General features: G+C 43.4%; 1 protein-coding gene across 8 annotated transcripts; it reads right to left on the bottom strand.

Annotated features, from left to right (window-relative positions):
- Positions 1-792: 792 nt before the first annotated feature.
- Positions 793-3,850, bottom strand: LOC125508564 (nucleobase-ascorbate transporter 7). Of its 8 annotated transcripts, none has more exons than XR_015604410.1 (6): positions 3,459-3,849; positions 3,063-3,146; positions 2,791-2,981; positions 2,660-2,717; positions 2,172-2,189; positions 793-2,095 (listed from the first exon to the last, which is right to left on the bottom strand). XR_015604410.1 is itself a non-coding variant. In XM_048673318.2 (6 exons), exons 2-6 carry the CDS (start codon positions 3,075-3,077, stop codon positions 2,021-2,023), a joined length of 330 nt encoding a protein of 109 aa, XP_048529275.1. In that variant the 5' UTR covers positions 3,078-3,146; positions 3,459-3,850; the 3' UTR covers positions 793-2,020. The 8 variants fall into 8 exon arrangements, 2 of the variants coding, with proteins under 2 accessions (XP_048529275.1, XP_048529274.1); XR_015604411.1 differs by having other exon boundaries at positions 793-2,076; XM_048673318.2 differs by having other exon boundaries at positions 2,687-2,717; positions 3,459-3,850.
- Between the last annotated feature and the right edge of the window lie 11,291 nt (positions 3,851-15,141).

Here is a 15,141-nt window from a genome sequence, read left to right as displayed (position 1 = left end):
GCCGGGTCGATGTTCTCATCGGCCTCGAGCCTTGGTGCAGCCGGACCGGCGGGACGCCAGGCCGGCACATCGGGCTGTAGCGGCGCTGGCGCAGGTTGCGGCATGGGTTGGTTCGACGGCCCCGCGCCGTTCCGATGGTGGCAACGAAGAACGCGGAAGCCGCGATGCGTTCCTGCACCGTGGCATTTTCTTTCTCACCTCTGGCTTGTGGATCTTCTTGTTCCGGCGATCGCCGGAATCGATCGACTCGCTCAACGGCGAGCGTGCTATATTAGATGAGATCTGCTATTTATACAAAGGGAAGAGACACCACTAGAAAGGCGTCTGTTCAGGGAGGTGCCTATTCGGCAGGGAACCGACGCGGCAGATGCAACTGCCTGCGGTTAGTGAAAGCAGGGATTATCCCATAATTAACAATCATTAATTAATCCTAACAAAATTTAACCCTCCTTTTTGCGAATAAAATCAATCCTCTTTAATAAAGAAATAATGGAGGTTTGTTGTCTACAATGACATGTACCTATAGATTTTAATTTGGTAGAGTATAGAATCTCATTGAAGACCATGCCATGTTGAAAATGTGTATTTTTTTTGTAATCTCCCATTTCGCAAACTGACACAGAGACCCACTAAACACCATTTGTGCTTTGAAAAAAAATCATTTATCAGTAGCACTATTTGTCTACTACATGCTTCATAAAAGTGTTTTATTTGTTTATAAAATGTATATGATTGCTGCCCTTTGATAACCTGATACAACATGTAAGTAGCATCAACCACTGACATGAAAAGGAAAGTAAAATACTTCTGTTACTTTGAAAATGACCTCAGGCTCAACTCACACATGTCGTTAGTTGAGCTCATTGAGACTGAATTTCCTGACTGACCAATTACATCATCTCCACACTTCTGCTTCTATTCTTTCAACATGGACTAGTCGTGCATGTACAAAGCACATAAACACTGAATGTTCAACACCACAGACGCCCAAAGCTTTTCTCTTGTTCTGCCTCCAATGCGCCATGATCGATCGCTTTATCAAGATAGATAAGGCACCCACGAACTACTGCCACAACCTCATCCATCCATGATACCCAGTGTGGTTTGAAAAAAAAAACATTTATCAGTAGATGTAGTTTTGAAAGCAAGCACGTAAGGTAACTATTTCTAACCCCTCCGTATAAGAAAATTGAACAGAGGCTTGTGTCAGGGTAACCGAAGTTTAAAAAAAGGTGTTGTATGTGCTGGATTTCATGATTTAGGTCTTGGAAGACCTGAACAGGCAAGCATGGTATTGCAAGTAAGAAAATGTGAAACATTGCTAATAACGTGTCTCATTTACCAATAAGGGCTTTATTTTATACCAAAGTTTTAAGCAGCTACAGTTTACAATTCAAAAATGAAAATGGAAATACATATGGTTAATGTGGATGCAACAAAAGAGTTTTTTCTTAGAAGAAAAGACTGGACATGGAGAAACTTAGCAAGGTTTAGAAAAGACTGGGCATGCAACACTCCCAAACTATTTGAATCCAGAACAGAGAATTGTACAGAAGGTATAACGATCCCCAGGATCTGCAAAAGCTTATCATATAGACCACTTCATCTGAGTTGAAACATTATCAATCAAGCTTCATAAGATCTTTTCAACAACTCATGAAAAAAAGCGAAGACGATGAAACATGTGTTCTGTATACACATGTCTTTAAAAAGAGTTCCCTAAACCTTGTTTCACCGAAACAGAGAAGAGGCACGCCTAAAGCATATTCATGATAATGTAAAAAAAATCAGTTAGTAAGCTCGACAAAACAAATGGCAGTCCGTAACACCATTACATAGGGCAAAGGGACATTAGTTTGCCAGCATTGTTCAGTGATGCAGGGATAAGGGGAACATGACAATAATATACGTACATTCATAGCCAAAGGTAGACCACCCAAACAAGGGGAACATGACAAAGACATAAGATCAGTAGATTTTGCTAACTCTAGCACTAAACTAAATCACGAAGATCAGTAGGTCACTGCAAAAAAAGAATAAAGAATGCATGGATATACCTGTAGATATAAGGCAGACCTGTAGGTAGAACGACCGTCTTTCATAAGTCAGGAACAATGTTATGTATCTTAATTTTGCAATATGTTCCTGTGTAGGAAAGCTATAAAGAGAACCTGAATGCCTTGCGATACCTGGGAGAAAACAATATGGAAGCAGCATATTATAATATATATATATGAGTACCAGCAAAAAATGGTATGTTGGTGGAACTATAGATCTTTTGTTGGTTTAAATAGATGCTGATTAAAAGCGCTAAACCCCATTTTCTTTATCATGGGCAGAAGTTAGAAACATAGGTTCAATGTATGGGAATGAATAACCTGACAAAAACATCTTTACCACGATAGTCTATAGAACACGGATTCATTATCTTATATAGTGAGCCTACAATGGATTTATGAGTGTCAGCACCAAGCTTTAGGCAAAGCATGTGAGCTTCAGAAGAGTTAACCAAGTAAAGCAGAAACTTCATATAATAATTTACAGAGAAGAGAATTATAATAAGCATGTTAAACTTTTGACATGCTCACTATGGTTGTCATATAGCATGGGGGTATCCTATAGAAACACAAAGAAGCTATTAAATGGCAAAGAAGATCACCAAGTACAGAAGGAACGATCAAAGCACCTTGTGTTCCACGCATGATTTTGAGGAATTCCTTCAAAAACAAAATCCAGGCGATTCATCAGTTTACATGTAGGAAAAGATTACTGGGAGGCAAGTAGAATTACCTTCTTTTCAACATATGGTGTGTATCTGGTTCGTTGGTGTAGTGTCCCGCAAGTATGATCGAAATGGTAGGTAGAACAAAGGTGTATGATCCACCAATCACCGCAGGCAATCGGGTACCAAAGAAACTCTGTAGAAGGGTGTTGATTCCAGCCAAAAACATCATTATCTGCATAACAACTGCCTTGTCGTCCTAACAAATTTAGAACACCATTAGTCACCAATCGATAGATTCAGTGCAAAGCAACAGAACACAGTAAACTTCTGATCTTACACTGTTTCCTCCCATCTGCGGAGCGAGTGCAGAACGTGATGTATAATCCAGCGCCAGATAGTGATGCCTCCGTCAATCAAATTCCTAGGAATTTTCTCCAGAAATAGACCGAGTTAATCACTCTGTTATACAAAAAGACCTAAAACACTATTGCCGAGCATCCACACTCGAACTAAAAACATCAATTCGTAGCTAATCCCGAAATACAAATAGTAATCCAACGAAACCAAGACACCGCATTCACCAAATATGGAGATCTGAAGATCGGAAGGAAGGCGGATGGCTAAACGCACACAACACACACACACACACACACGCACGCACGCACGCACGCACGCACGCACGCATCAAGCAGGGCAGGAGGACCAGGGAGAGCAGGGACTCGGAGGAAGTTACCTTGCCTGGACGGGATTCCTGACCGCAACGGTGGAGCTGATTCGCGGCGGCGACGGATGTGACTCGAGGCGGCAGCCAGGGTGACTCCAAGCGGCGGCTAGCGAATCCAGCCGGCAGCGGCGGCGAGGCCATGCGGGCGCCCTAGATCCAATCTGTCGCCCTGGTCTTGTCAATCGAGCGAATAGGGTTAGGAGTAGACTGAGCTCCACCGCTACGTAGTGTCGACGGCGTCCCTAACGGCGCATCAAGGGCGGCGGCGTTGGAGAGGAGGGAGCGGAGAGGAGATGAGGTGGAGGGGCGCGGGCTTGAGGGCAGCGACGTGGGAGAGGAGGGAGCAGGGAGGAGACGATGCGGAGAGTTGGCGGAACCCTCACGTTTCGGAGGATGGGCGCGGTGCGCGGGCGGATGGGATTGGTGAATCCCGACAGGAACGAGACGCGTACGCAGCCAGTGCCACCGACGAACGGGACCAGGAGCAGCGCCGGCCCACCCGTCATCGCTATAGAACATACGTGGGTGCATACGCATCGGTCTATCCCTGCGCAACTGGTCCCCGTACCGCATGACGCGGGCAGCGCGCGAGGAGCGGGCCCAGGCGCGTTTGACCCGGGAATGCGACGCGACGGAGGCAAGGCGCACATGAAAAAGTTACGCTGGTCACGATGGACAAGAACATAAGCTAACTTACATACTTTTCTAAACTATGTTACTATCTACATAATGGGTAGAAACATCTATGTAGTATCATGCAACGATGTATTTATTAGGTTATAGACTCATTGTTCTTGAAGTGTGTGATGTTCCGGTAACTTAGCTAGTTACCACAAGCACCTCTTTCTTCATTAAATATGTGTCACATAAGCAAAGTTGTATTGGAGTGTGTGATGTTACTCCTAAGTTCCTCCCCATTGTGACCAGCCTTACAGCCATCAGATCGACATGTGGGACCAAATAGCAAGCAGGCTCATTTACAGCCGCACCAACAGGCGAACCAGAGGTGAGCGAACCAGAAACTGGGCAGTGCCCATGATGCGCGCACGCGGCGCGGCAGGAGAGGCCGCTCGCGCACCCACAAAACTTTCACCCAGCCAATCCGCTTTTGCCCGACCCCACAGGTCATCCCCGTCCAGGTTTCACCGCACAGTCAAAACGGCAACGCACGTTTTCCAGTCAGATCCAACGATCAGCGGTGAAAAAAAGACCGTGTTGCCCCTGATCGAACGACCAACGAAAGTTGAAATCGGGGGAGCTCCTTGTGAGCGAGTTGGCTAGCCTCTTTTACCTTTTAAATGTCCAAATGCACTTTTGCACAACAGAAAGTGGAATATTTGGGCTTTGTCATTTCTGCTGAAGGAGTTTCCGCAGATCCTACTAAAATTGAGGCAATCACCCAATGACCCACACCAGAAAATGTAACTCAGCTCAGGAGTTTTTTGGGCCTGGCAGGATACTACAGAAGGTTCATTAAGAGTTTTGGAATTATCTATAGACCTCTGTTTAATGCATTGAAGAAAGATGCTTTTACTTGGTCTGGTCAACAAACTCAGGCTTTCCAAACTCTCAAAACAAGTATAACACAAGCCCCAGTCCTAGCACTACCTAACTACTCCTTTCCTTTTGTCGTGGAAGCAGATACCTCTGGTTATGGAATTGGAGCAGTATTAATGCAAAAGGGCAACCCATAGCTTTCCTAAGCAAATATTTGGGCCCAAAAGCATCAGGACGGTTCACTTATGACAAGGAAGCTCTGGCCATCATTGAAGCACTTAAACAATGGAAACATTACTTTGCCTCTTCCTCCATCAGAATAACAACTGATCAGCAGAGCCTTAAACATATCCAAAAGAAGAAGCTTACTGAAGGTATTCAGCACAAACTGCTTATTAAACTCTTAGGCTACAAAATTCACAGTGGAATATAAAAAAGGAAAAGAAAACAAAGTAGCAGATGCATTGTCAAGAGTCAAATATGCTCTGCAAACCTTGTCCAGTACTGCTGCAGTACTAGTTTGGATTAAAGAAGTTGTAAACAGTTACAACAATGACAAAAAGAATTTTAAACTGCTGGCTGAACTAGCTATTGCTCCTAAGGACACCCCCTACACTCTAACCAGTGGGGTGCTAAGGTATAAAGGGAAAATACTAATTGGAGACAACACTGAATTGAGGGCATCTCTGTTACAAGCCTTTCACACTTTAGAATTGGGAGGACACTCAGGAGAGAGAGAGCTACTAACCATAGACTGAAAATCCTTTTTACCTGGCCTGGCATGAGGCAACAGTGAAATCCTTTGTGAAGCAATGCCCTGTGTGTCAAATCAACAAAGCTCATCACTCTCCTTCTCCTGGGCTATTACGACCTCTCCTTGTTCCTAATTTTGCTTGGACACATATATCCATGGATTTTGTGAAAGGACTGCCTGTGTATGAAAACAAAGATCTCATACTAGTGGTGGTTGATAGGTTCACTAAGTATGCCCATTTCATTGTCCTCAAACACCCAATCACTGTGAGGGTAGTAGCACAGGCCTTCACTGACAACATCTTCAAACTGCATGGACTTCCTACTGTCATTGTGACTGACAGAGACAGGATTTTTACAAGTCAGTTGTGGCAGAAGTTGTTCACGAAAATGGGAGTGAAACTACACCTTAGTACCTCCTATCATCCTCACACTGACGGTCAAACAGAATGTGTGAATCAATGCCTTGAAAATTATCTGAGATGCATGGCTTTTTCACATTCAAGGAAGTGGCATAAGCGGATGTCAATGGCTGAGTGGTGGTATAACACCAGCTTCCACACCTCCCTCAACATGACACCCTTCCGGGCACTGTATGCCAAACCAGCTCCTCTCATTGTTGAGCGCATGCTGCCTCCACCTAAAGGTGATGACACACAAGCTAAACTGGACAGAGATGAAATTGCTCAGTAGATCAAAGAGAACTTGATGAGGACATCAATACCATTGTTACACCCACAGCCCCTACTGTTACATATACTGGACCAATTACTAGAGCCCGCGCACGCCAATTAAATTACCAGGTACTTTCGTTTCTTGGTAATGATTCTAATGTTCATGAGATTATGATGCTGCCTAAATTGGATACATTTGTTTTGCTTACAAATGAAGGGCCTAGCTTGGAGAAGGATGAACATTGGAGCAAGAACACGCATGGAGTTGATGGCATGCGCAAGGGGATCAAGAACGGAGTTACAAGTGATGATTTCAGGACTTTGAAGCCGCCATAAGGAGTGCATGAAGCCTTGGACGAAATATACAAGATGCCACTTCATAATATTCGTCCATAGGCTATTCTAGGTGCTACGTCACCTTATTAATGGGCCAGGCCCATGTAATTTTGAAATACTTAAGTATAGGCTATTTTTAGAGTTCATATGTGTGGGGAAACAAGAGTTAGGGTTGGTTTCGGACCCCACCCTCAAGGGCCACGAAATTCCCCCCCTCTTCCTCCATATATACAGCCCTTAGGGCGTCATTTAGACTTTGGGTTTTGTTTAGATTAAAAGTTCGCCATAGCTGCAACTTCGCGTACTTCGTTTGTGTCCAACGACCAGACCAAGACGTCACAGAACCCCACCTTGATCAATAAAGCTTTCATATTATATTCACAATATCCCGATTGCAATCTCAGTTTCTTGCTTGTTCTTCGTTTGCTCGCAGGAAACAGACCCTCGTGGTCAGGTTGATCGTGCTCCGGCGTGGTCAATAACCCTCGGAAGTTGGTTTAGCGATTGCTAAGGCGCGACGTCTCGCACGTTCGTAGTCGGATCGTCAAGGTCGACTCCCACAGAAAACGATAGCCACCATCTCATCGAAACATCGGGACACCTTAGCCTCTATCAAGTGGTATCAGATTTCCAGGTTGCTCGGTGAGATTTTACAGTTTTTCATAGATTAGATCGAGTCTGTTCTTCATACCTACAGTCCACGAAAAAGCCAGAAAAAAAATTAGGGTTAGTTCATCATATCCGAACCAATCTGAGCCTTTGCATAATCTTTTTAGGGTTTTTGCTTTGTTGAATTTGCGGTTGCATCGTCGTGTCAAGTTGCTGGTCTTAGAGTCTAGTCTTTTAGAGTTTCGAGTTCTGGTCATAAGTTGTCACGCCGCCGCCGCACCATCATCATCGCCCATCTACCACTTTTGCTTATCTGCCACCGCTCTGAATCCATATCCATATACCACCACCAATCCGTATCCATATACCACCACCAATCTGTATCCATATACCACCACCGCTACCATATACCACCACCGCTGCCATATACCACAACCATATATCCACCACCAATCCGAGTTCTTCTCATATTAGGTTTGTTCTTGAGATCAATCTAAATTCTGATTCGTGTTTCCTTGCCTGCGTAGGTCTCGGAAAAAAAAGAGTCTGGAGACCCCCGGGCAGTTTTTAGGCCAAAATTTTCACGGGCAATTTTTTCCCTATCCTATTTTTAGGCTTTTCTGAGTCTTTTGAGCCACGTGCCATCATAGTGATTTTTTATCGCACTTTTTCGTCGTCGCTGCCCTGATTTCCGAAAAAAAGTGAAAAAAATATTTCGTGCCCATCCTATCAGTTTGACGAGGGAAGAGTTTTGAGACACTCGCCATTATAGTGATTTTTCGCAAAAAAAAGAGGAGCGCAAAAAAAGAGCGAAAAAAAGAGTTCTAGAGTGTGCTTTTCCCTTATTTACGTGCAGCGCCGTGATTTTGTTAGTGTTCTAGGCTCGCGTCTCTAGCACGGTCTAGCCTAGGACCAGCACAGTACCGTCGTTGAGCATTTATTCAACTTTGCATCTCTGAATTGATTATTGCTGACCCTTTTTGCTACCATACTATAAGTCTTCCCAGCTCCACATACATCTACGTCGTGCGTTTGACTCTCCTTGGCAATCGCTCTATCCAAGCTTTTGAGAGTTTTGACTACAACGGTTGCCGATCACCGCCTGCTGCTGGGTAAGAACTGGTAAGAATTTGAGATTTGCTTGACGGATTTGTGACACCCGCCACCACCACCACTTGTTAGTAGTCTGTAGGATCATATTCTTGTGTGTTTCTATTGCTCCTAACCATGCCAGGATCACAAGCCGAAGAGACTGACTGGGAGAACTTGACGAACAAGGAGCTTCATGATACGTTTCAGCAAATGATGAGTGGACAGGTGCAAGATGTGATAAACAGATTTGAAGAGGCCATGGAGAAGATAGATGGCATGGAGAAGACGTTTGAAACAAAGCTCGATAACAAGTTTGCTGAATTGCTTTCGCGTTTTCCACCACCACCACCGGCTGCTCCTGCCGCACCTCTGCAACAACAGCAACAACATCGACTGCCTCCACGTCGGGAAACAGCCCTCCGCCGAGCGAGCCGTGTCCCTCTTCAGTCGGGCCAAACTGCTGGTGCTGCTGTTGATACTTCTGTGGCTCCTACTGCTGATGTGGAGGAGGATGATTATGTGGGAGATTATGAGGATGAGGTTGATCAAAATCAGAACTACGTGCCACCACCAGCACAGAAACCACCAGGTCGTCCACATGCAAATAATGGCAATGGTAGGGCTCACCATCAGGTACGAGATCATGACCATCTCCCTAAACTAAAATTGAATATTCCACCATTTGAGGGTAGATATGTTCCTGATATATATCTTACTTGGGAGTTAGAAACTGAACAACGATTTACATGTTTACAATATCCCGAGGAGAGACGTGTTCCTGCTGCTGTTTGTGCATTCACTAGTTTTGCATGTGTTTGGTGGTCTGAGCATTGTAGATTATATCCTATTCCGGCTACATGGGCTGCTTTGAAAACTGCTATGCGTACTCGTTGGGTTCCACCATATTATCAACGTGAATTACTTCAAAAATTGCAGCGCTTAAGACAGGGAAAAAATTCTGTCGAAGAATATTATCAGGAATTACAAACTGGCATGATTAGATGTGGTATTGTTGAGGAGAATGAAGCTATGCTTGCACGTTTTATGGGTGGATTAAATAGAGAGATTCAGACGATTCTAGAGTATAAGGAGTATACTAATATCACTCGTTTATTCCATCTTGCTTGTAAAGCTGAACGTGAAGTGCAGGATCGACAGGCATTGGCGCGGACTAACTTTTCTGCAGGTCGACCTTCATCATGGACACCACGTGCATCATCTACTTCCACACGTTCTGCTACATCGGTGCCTCCGTCGGCTGCCACCTCCAACCGTGATACAATAAAGCAGGCACAATCACCACTATCTGCCAAGAGCACACCTTCTGGGCCTGCAAAGAGCTCTTCTTCATCCATGGCATCAACAGGGCAAACACATGATATCATTTGTCGACGTTGCAAGGGTGGAGGTCATTATGCGAGAGAATTCCCATCTAAGCGTGTGATGATTGTTACTGAGAATGGTGGGTATGAGTCCGCTAGTGACTGATGAGGAGACTTTGGCTCTTATTACACGTGAAGAACACGGTGGAGACGATTCTGATCATGAGACGCAATACATGGCTCCTGAAGATGCTGACAGGTATGAATGTTTAGTTGCTCAACGTGTTTTGAGTGTGCAGGTTACACAAGCTGAGCAAAATCAGAGGCATAATTTGTTTCATACAAAGGGAGTTGTGAAGGAACGTTCTGTTCGCGTGATCATAGATGGAGGGAGATGCAATAACTTGGCTAGCATGGAGATGGTGGAGAAGCTATCTCTCACCACAAGACCACATCCACATCCTTACTACATCCAATGGTTCAACAACAGCGGCAAGGTTAAGGTAACACGTACTGTTCGTGTGCATTTTAGTATCTCTACATATGCTGATTATGTTGATTGTGATGTGGTACCTATGCAAGCATGTTCCTTATTACTTGGTAGACCATGGCAATTTGATAAAAATTCTGTACACCATGGTAGAAACAATCAGTATACTCTTGTTCATAACGATAAAAATATTACTTTGCTTCCTATGACTCCTGATTCCATTTTGAAATATGATATTAATAGAGCTAATAAAGCAAAACAGGAGACAAATAAGAGTGAAAATCAGATTATGACAAAAGAATTTGAGCACCAAATGAAGCCTAATAATAAACCATCTACTGTTGTTTCTGAAATTAAATTGAAAAGTGCATGTTTACTTCCCATCAAATCTGATATTGATGAGCTAGATTTTAGCAAATCTGTTTGCTATGCTTTTGTGTGCAAAGAGGCATTATTTTCATTCGAGGACGTGCCTTCCTCTTTGCCCCTGCTGTCACTAACATTTTGCAGGAGTTCGCTGACGTCTTTCCACAAGACGTGCCACCGGGATTACCACCTATTCGAGGGATTGAGCATCAAATTGACTTAATTCCCGGTGCTTCGCTACCCAACCGTGCACCATACCGTACCAATCCAGAGGAGACGAAGGAGATTATGCGTCAAGTACAAGAACTGCTCGACAAAGGTTATATACGCGAATCCCTTAGTCCTTGTGCTGTTCCTATCATTTTAGTGCCGAAAAAGGATGGTGCGTCGCGTATGTGCGTTGATTGTAGAGGCATTAATAATACTACTATTTGTTATCGTCATCCTATTCCTAGGCTAGATGATATGCTTGATGAATTGAGTGGCTCTACAATATTCTCCAAAGTTGATTTGCGTAGTGGATACCATCAAATTCGTATGAAATTGGGTGATGAATGGAAAACAACATTTAAACTAAGTTTGGATTATATGAGTGGTTAGTCATGCCTTTTGGGTTAACTAATGCACCTAGTACTTTCATGAGGTTAATGAACGAAGTTTTACGTGCTTTCATTGGACGATTTGTGGTAGTTTACTTTGATGACATATTGATTTATAGCAAATCTTTGGAGGAACATTTGGAACATTTATGTGCTGTTTTTATTGCTCTACGTGATGCACGTTTGTTTGGAAACCTTGGAAAGTGCACCTTTTGCACCGACCGAGTATCTTTTCTTGGCTATGTTGTTACTCCACAGGGAATTGAAGTTGATAAAGCCAAGATTGAAACTATTGAGAGTTGGCCGCAGCCCAAAACGGTCACACAAGTGAGGAGTTTCCTTGGCCTCGCTGGTTTCTATAGGCGTTTTGTGAGAGATTTCAGCACCATTGCTGCACCTCTCAACGAGCTTACAAAGAAGGATGTGCCTTTTGTTTGGGGTACCGCACAGGAAGAAGCCTTCACGGTATTGAAAGATAAGTTGACACATGCTCCTTTACTCCAACTTCCTAATTTCAATAAGACTTTTGAACTTGAATGTGATGCTAGTGGAATTGGATTAGGAGGTGTGTTATTACAAGATGGAAAACCTGTTGCATACTTTTCTAAAAAATTGAGTGGGCCTAGTCTGAACTATTCTACTTATGATAAAGAATTATATGCTCTTGTTCGGACCTTAGAAACATGGCAACATTATTTATGGCCCAAGGAATTTGTTATACATTCTGATCATGAATCTTTGAAACACATTAAAAGTCAAGCAAAACTGAATCGTAGACATGCTAAATGGGTTGAATTCATTGAGACTTTCCCTTATGTCATTAAACACAAGAAGGGTAAAGAAAATGTTATTGCTGATGCCTTGTCTCGTCGTTATACTATGCTTTCACAACTTGACTTTAAAATATTTGGTTTGGAGACCATCAAAGATCAATATGTTCATGATGCTGAATTTAAAGATGTATTGCAGAATTGTAAGGAAGGGAGAACTTGGAACAAGTTAGTTCTTAACGATGGATTTGTGTTTCGTGCTAACAAGCTATGCATTCCAGCTAGCTTCGTTCGTCTTTTGTTGTTGCAGGAGGCTCATGGAGGAGGATTAATGGGACACTTTGGCGTCAAGAAGACGGAGGATATACTTGCTACACGTTTCTTTTGGCCAAAGATGAGACGGGATGTTGAGCGTTTTGTTGCTCGCTGCACTACATGTCAAAGAGCTAAGTCACGACTCAATCCTCATGGTTTATATATGCCTTTGCCTGTACCTAGTGTTCCTTGGGAGGATATATCTATGGACTTTGTTTTAGGTTTACCTCGAACAAAGAAGGGGAGGGATAGCATATTTGTTGTCGTGGATAGGTTCTCGAAAATGGCACACTTTATACCATGTCATAAAAGCGATGATGTTGTTAATGTTGCTGATTTGTTCTTTCGTGAAATTATTCGCTTACATGGTGTGCCAAATACTATTGTTTCAGATCGTGATACTAAATTTCTTAGCCACTTTTGGAGATGTTTATGGGCTAAGTTGGGGACTAAGCTGCTTTTTAGTACTACTTGTCACCCCCAAACTGATGGACAAACTGAATTAGTCAATAGAACATTGTCTACTATGCTTAGGGCTGTTTTGAAGAATAACAAGAAAATGTGGGAAGAATGCTTGCCTCATATTGAATTTGCTTATAATCGTTCATTGCATTCTACTACTAAGATGTGCCCTTTTGAAATTGTGTATGGTTTCCTACCTCGTGCACCTATTGATTTGTTGCCTCTTCCATCTTCAGAGAAGGTTAATTTTGATGCTAAAGAACGTTCTGAATTGATTTTAAAAATGCATGAGTTAATTAAGGAAAACATTGAGCGTATGAATGCTAAATATAAACTTGCTGGAGATAAGGGTAGAAAACATGTTGTGTTTGCGCCTGGAGATCTTGTTTGGTTACATTTGCGTAAAGATAGATTTCCTAATCTGCGCAAATCAAAGCTAATGCCACGTGCTGATGATCCTTTTAAGGTGTTAGAGAAAATAAATGATAATGCATATAAACTTGAGCTACCTGTAGATTTTGGGGTTAGTCCCACTTTTAACATTGCAGATTTGAAGCCTTATTTGGGTGAGGAAGATGCGCTTCCGTCGAGGACGACTTCATTTCAAGAAGGGGAGGATGATGAGGACATCAATACCATTGTTACACCCACAACCCCTACTGTTACATATACTGGACCAATTACTAGAGCTCGCGCACGCCAATTAAATTACCAGGTACTTTCATTTCTTGGTAATGATTCTAATGTTCATGAGATTATGATGCTGCCTAAATTGGATACATTTGTTTTGCTTACAAATGAAGGGCCTAGCTTGGAGAAGGATGAACATTGGAGCAAGAACACGCATGGAGTTGATGGCATGCACAAGGGGATCAAGAACGGAGTTACAAGTGATGATTTCAGGACTTTGAAGCCGCCATAAGGAGTGCATGAAGCCTTGGACGAAATATACAAGATGCCACTTCATAATATTCGTCCATAGGCTATTCTAGGTGCTACGTCACCTTATTAATGGGCCAGACCCATGTAATTTCGAAATACTTAAGTATAGGCTATTTTTAGAGTCCGTATGTGTGGGGAAACAAGAGTTAGGGTTGGTTTCGGACCCCACCCTCAAGGGCCACGAAATTCCCCCCTCTTCCTCCATATATACAGCCCTTAGGGCGTCGTTTAGACTTTGGGTTTTGTTTAGATTAAAAGTTCGCCATAGCTGCAACTTCACGTACTTCGTTTGTGTCCAACGACCAGACCAAGACGTCACAGAACCCTACCTTGATCAATAAAGCTTTCATCTTATATTCGCAATATCCCGATTGCAATCTCGGTTTCTTGCTTGTTCTTCGTTTGCTCGCAGGAAACAGACCCTCGTGGTCAGGTTGATCGTGCTCCGGCATGGTCAATAACCCTCGGAAGTTGGTTTAGCGATTGCTAAGGCGCAACGTCTCGCACATTCATAGTCGGATCGTCAAGGTCGACTCCCACAGAAAACGATAGCCACCATCTCATCAAAACATCGGGACACCTTAGCCTCTATCAGAACTTGTTGAAGGCCCAAGAGAGGATGAAATACTTTGCTGACAGGAAAAGATCTGATAAACAGCTGGAAGTTGGTGATATGGTTTATGCCAAGTTGCAGCCATACAGACACACCAGTCTAAGCATCCACATGCACTTGAAACTACACTCAAAATACTATGGTCCTTTCAAGGTTCTGGAGAAGATTGGATCAGTGGCATACAAGCTACTTCTTCCTCCTGAGTGTAAACTGCACCCCACCATCCACATCAGTCAACTCAAGAAACACCTTGGTTTTGATGCAGTACCCAACCCAAAACTACCACTTTTGGATGAAGAGGGTCATATTCTCATCCAACCTGAAGCTGTTATGCAATGAAAACTGATACCCAATGTTCAAGGAGATATAAGCATATCGGTGGTACAATGGCTGGTCAAATGGACCAATCTGCCTGCCAACAAAGCTACTTGCGAATACGCCGCTTTTATCCAGAAAGTTTTTTCGGGTTTCCAGCCTTGAGGGCAAGTCTGCTCTCAACAGGGGGAATTGTCAGGATAGAAGCTTATCGACAACGGTTAGAATCATAACAGTACCGTCTCGTGTGTCCAAGCGCACCTCAACCATCGACCACGATCCTACGACAGCTGGAGGGCGTAACGATTCGCGCTCAAGTCGCCCGTCATCAACCGTAGATCTCTAGATGAACGACTCTGGTGGATGTAACCTTACTTTTGAATTTACCACAGCTTTGTAGCTAGCTGAACATGTCGCTGTCTCACTTTTCAACTGCTCAAGCCTTTTTAAACCCTCATCCGGCTTGTGGAGAGGGCATTTTGGATGTAATTGGGTTTGGCCCTTAAAGCCGTCGTGTTCCGGCTGGCGAACCCTAGT

The sequence above is a fragment of the Triticum urartu genome, chromosome 5A (genome assembly GCF_056163025.1).
Source record: "Triticum urartu cultivar PI428250 chromosome 5A, HENAU_Tu73, whole genome shotgun sequence".
NCBI lineage: Eukaryota > Viridiplantae > Streptophyta > Magnoliopsida > Poales > Poaceae > Triticum > Triticum urartu.
This window is presented reverse-complemented; position numbering and strand designations above follow the sequence as displayed.

What these genes read in the sequence shown, in the direction of transcription:
- LOC125508564 (XM_048673317.2), bottom strand. An exon ending in CACCATATGTTGAAAAGAAG is followed by an intron (nt 2,718 to 2,790) that starts GTAATTCTACTT and finishes TTGTTTTTGAAG; the next exon opens with GAATTCCTCAAAATCATGCG.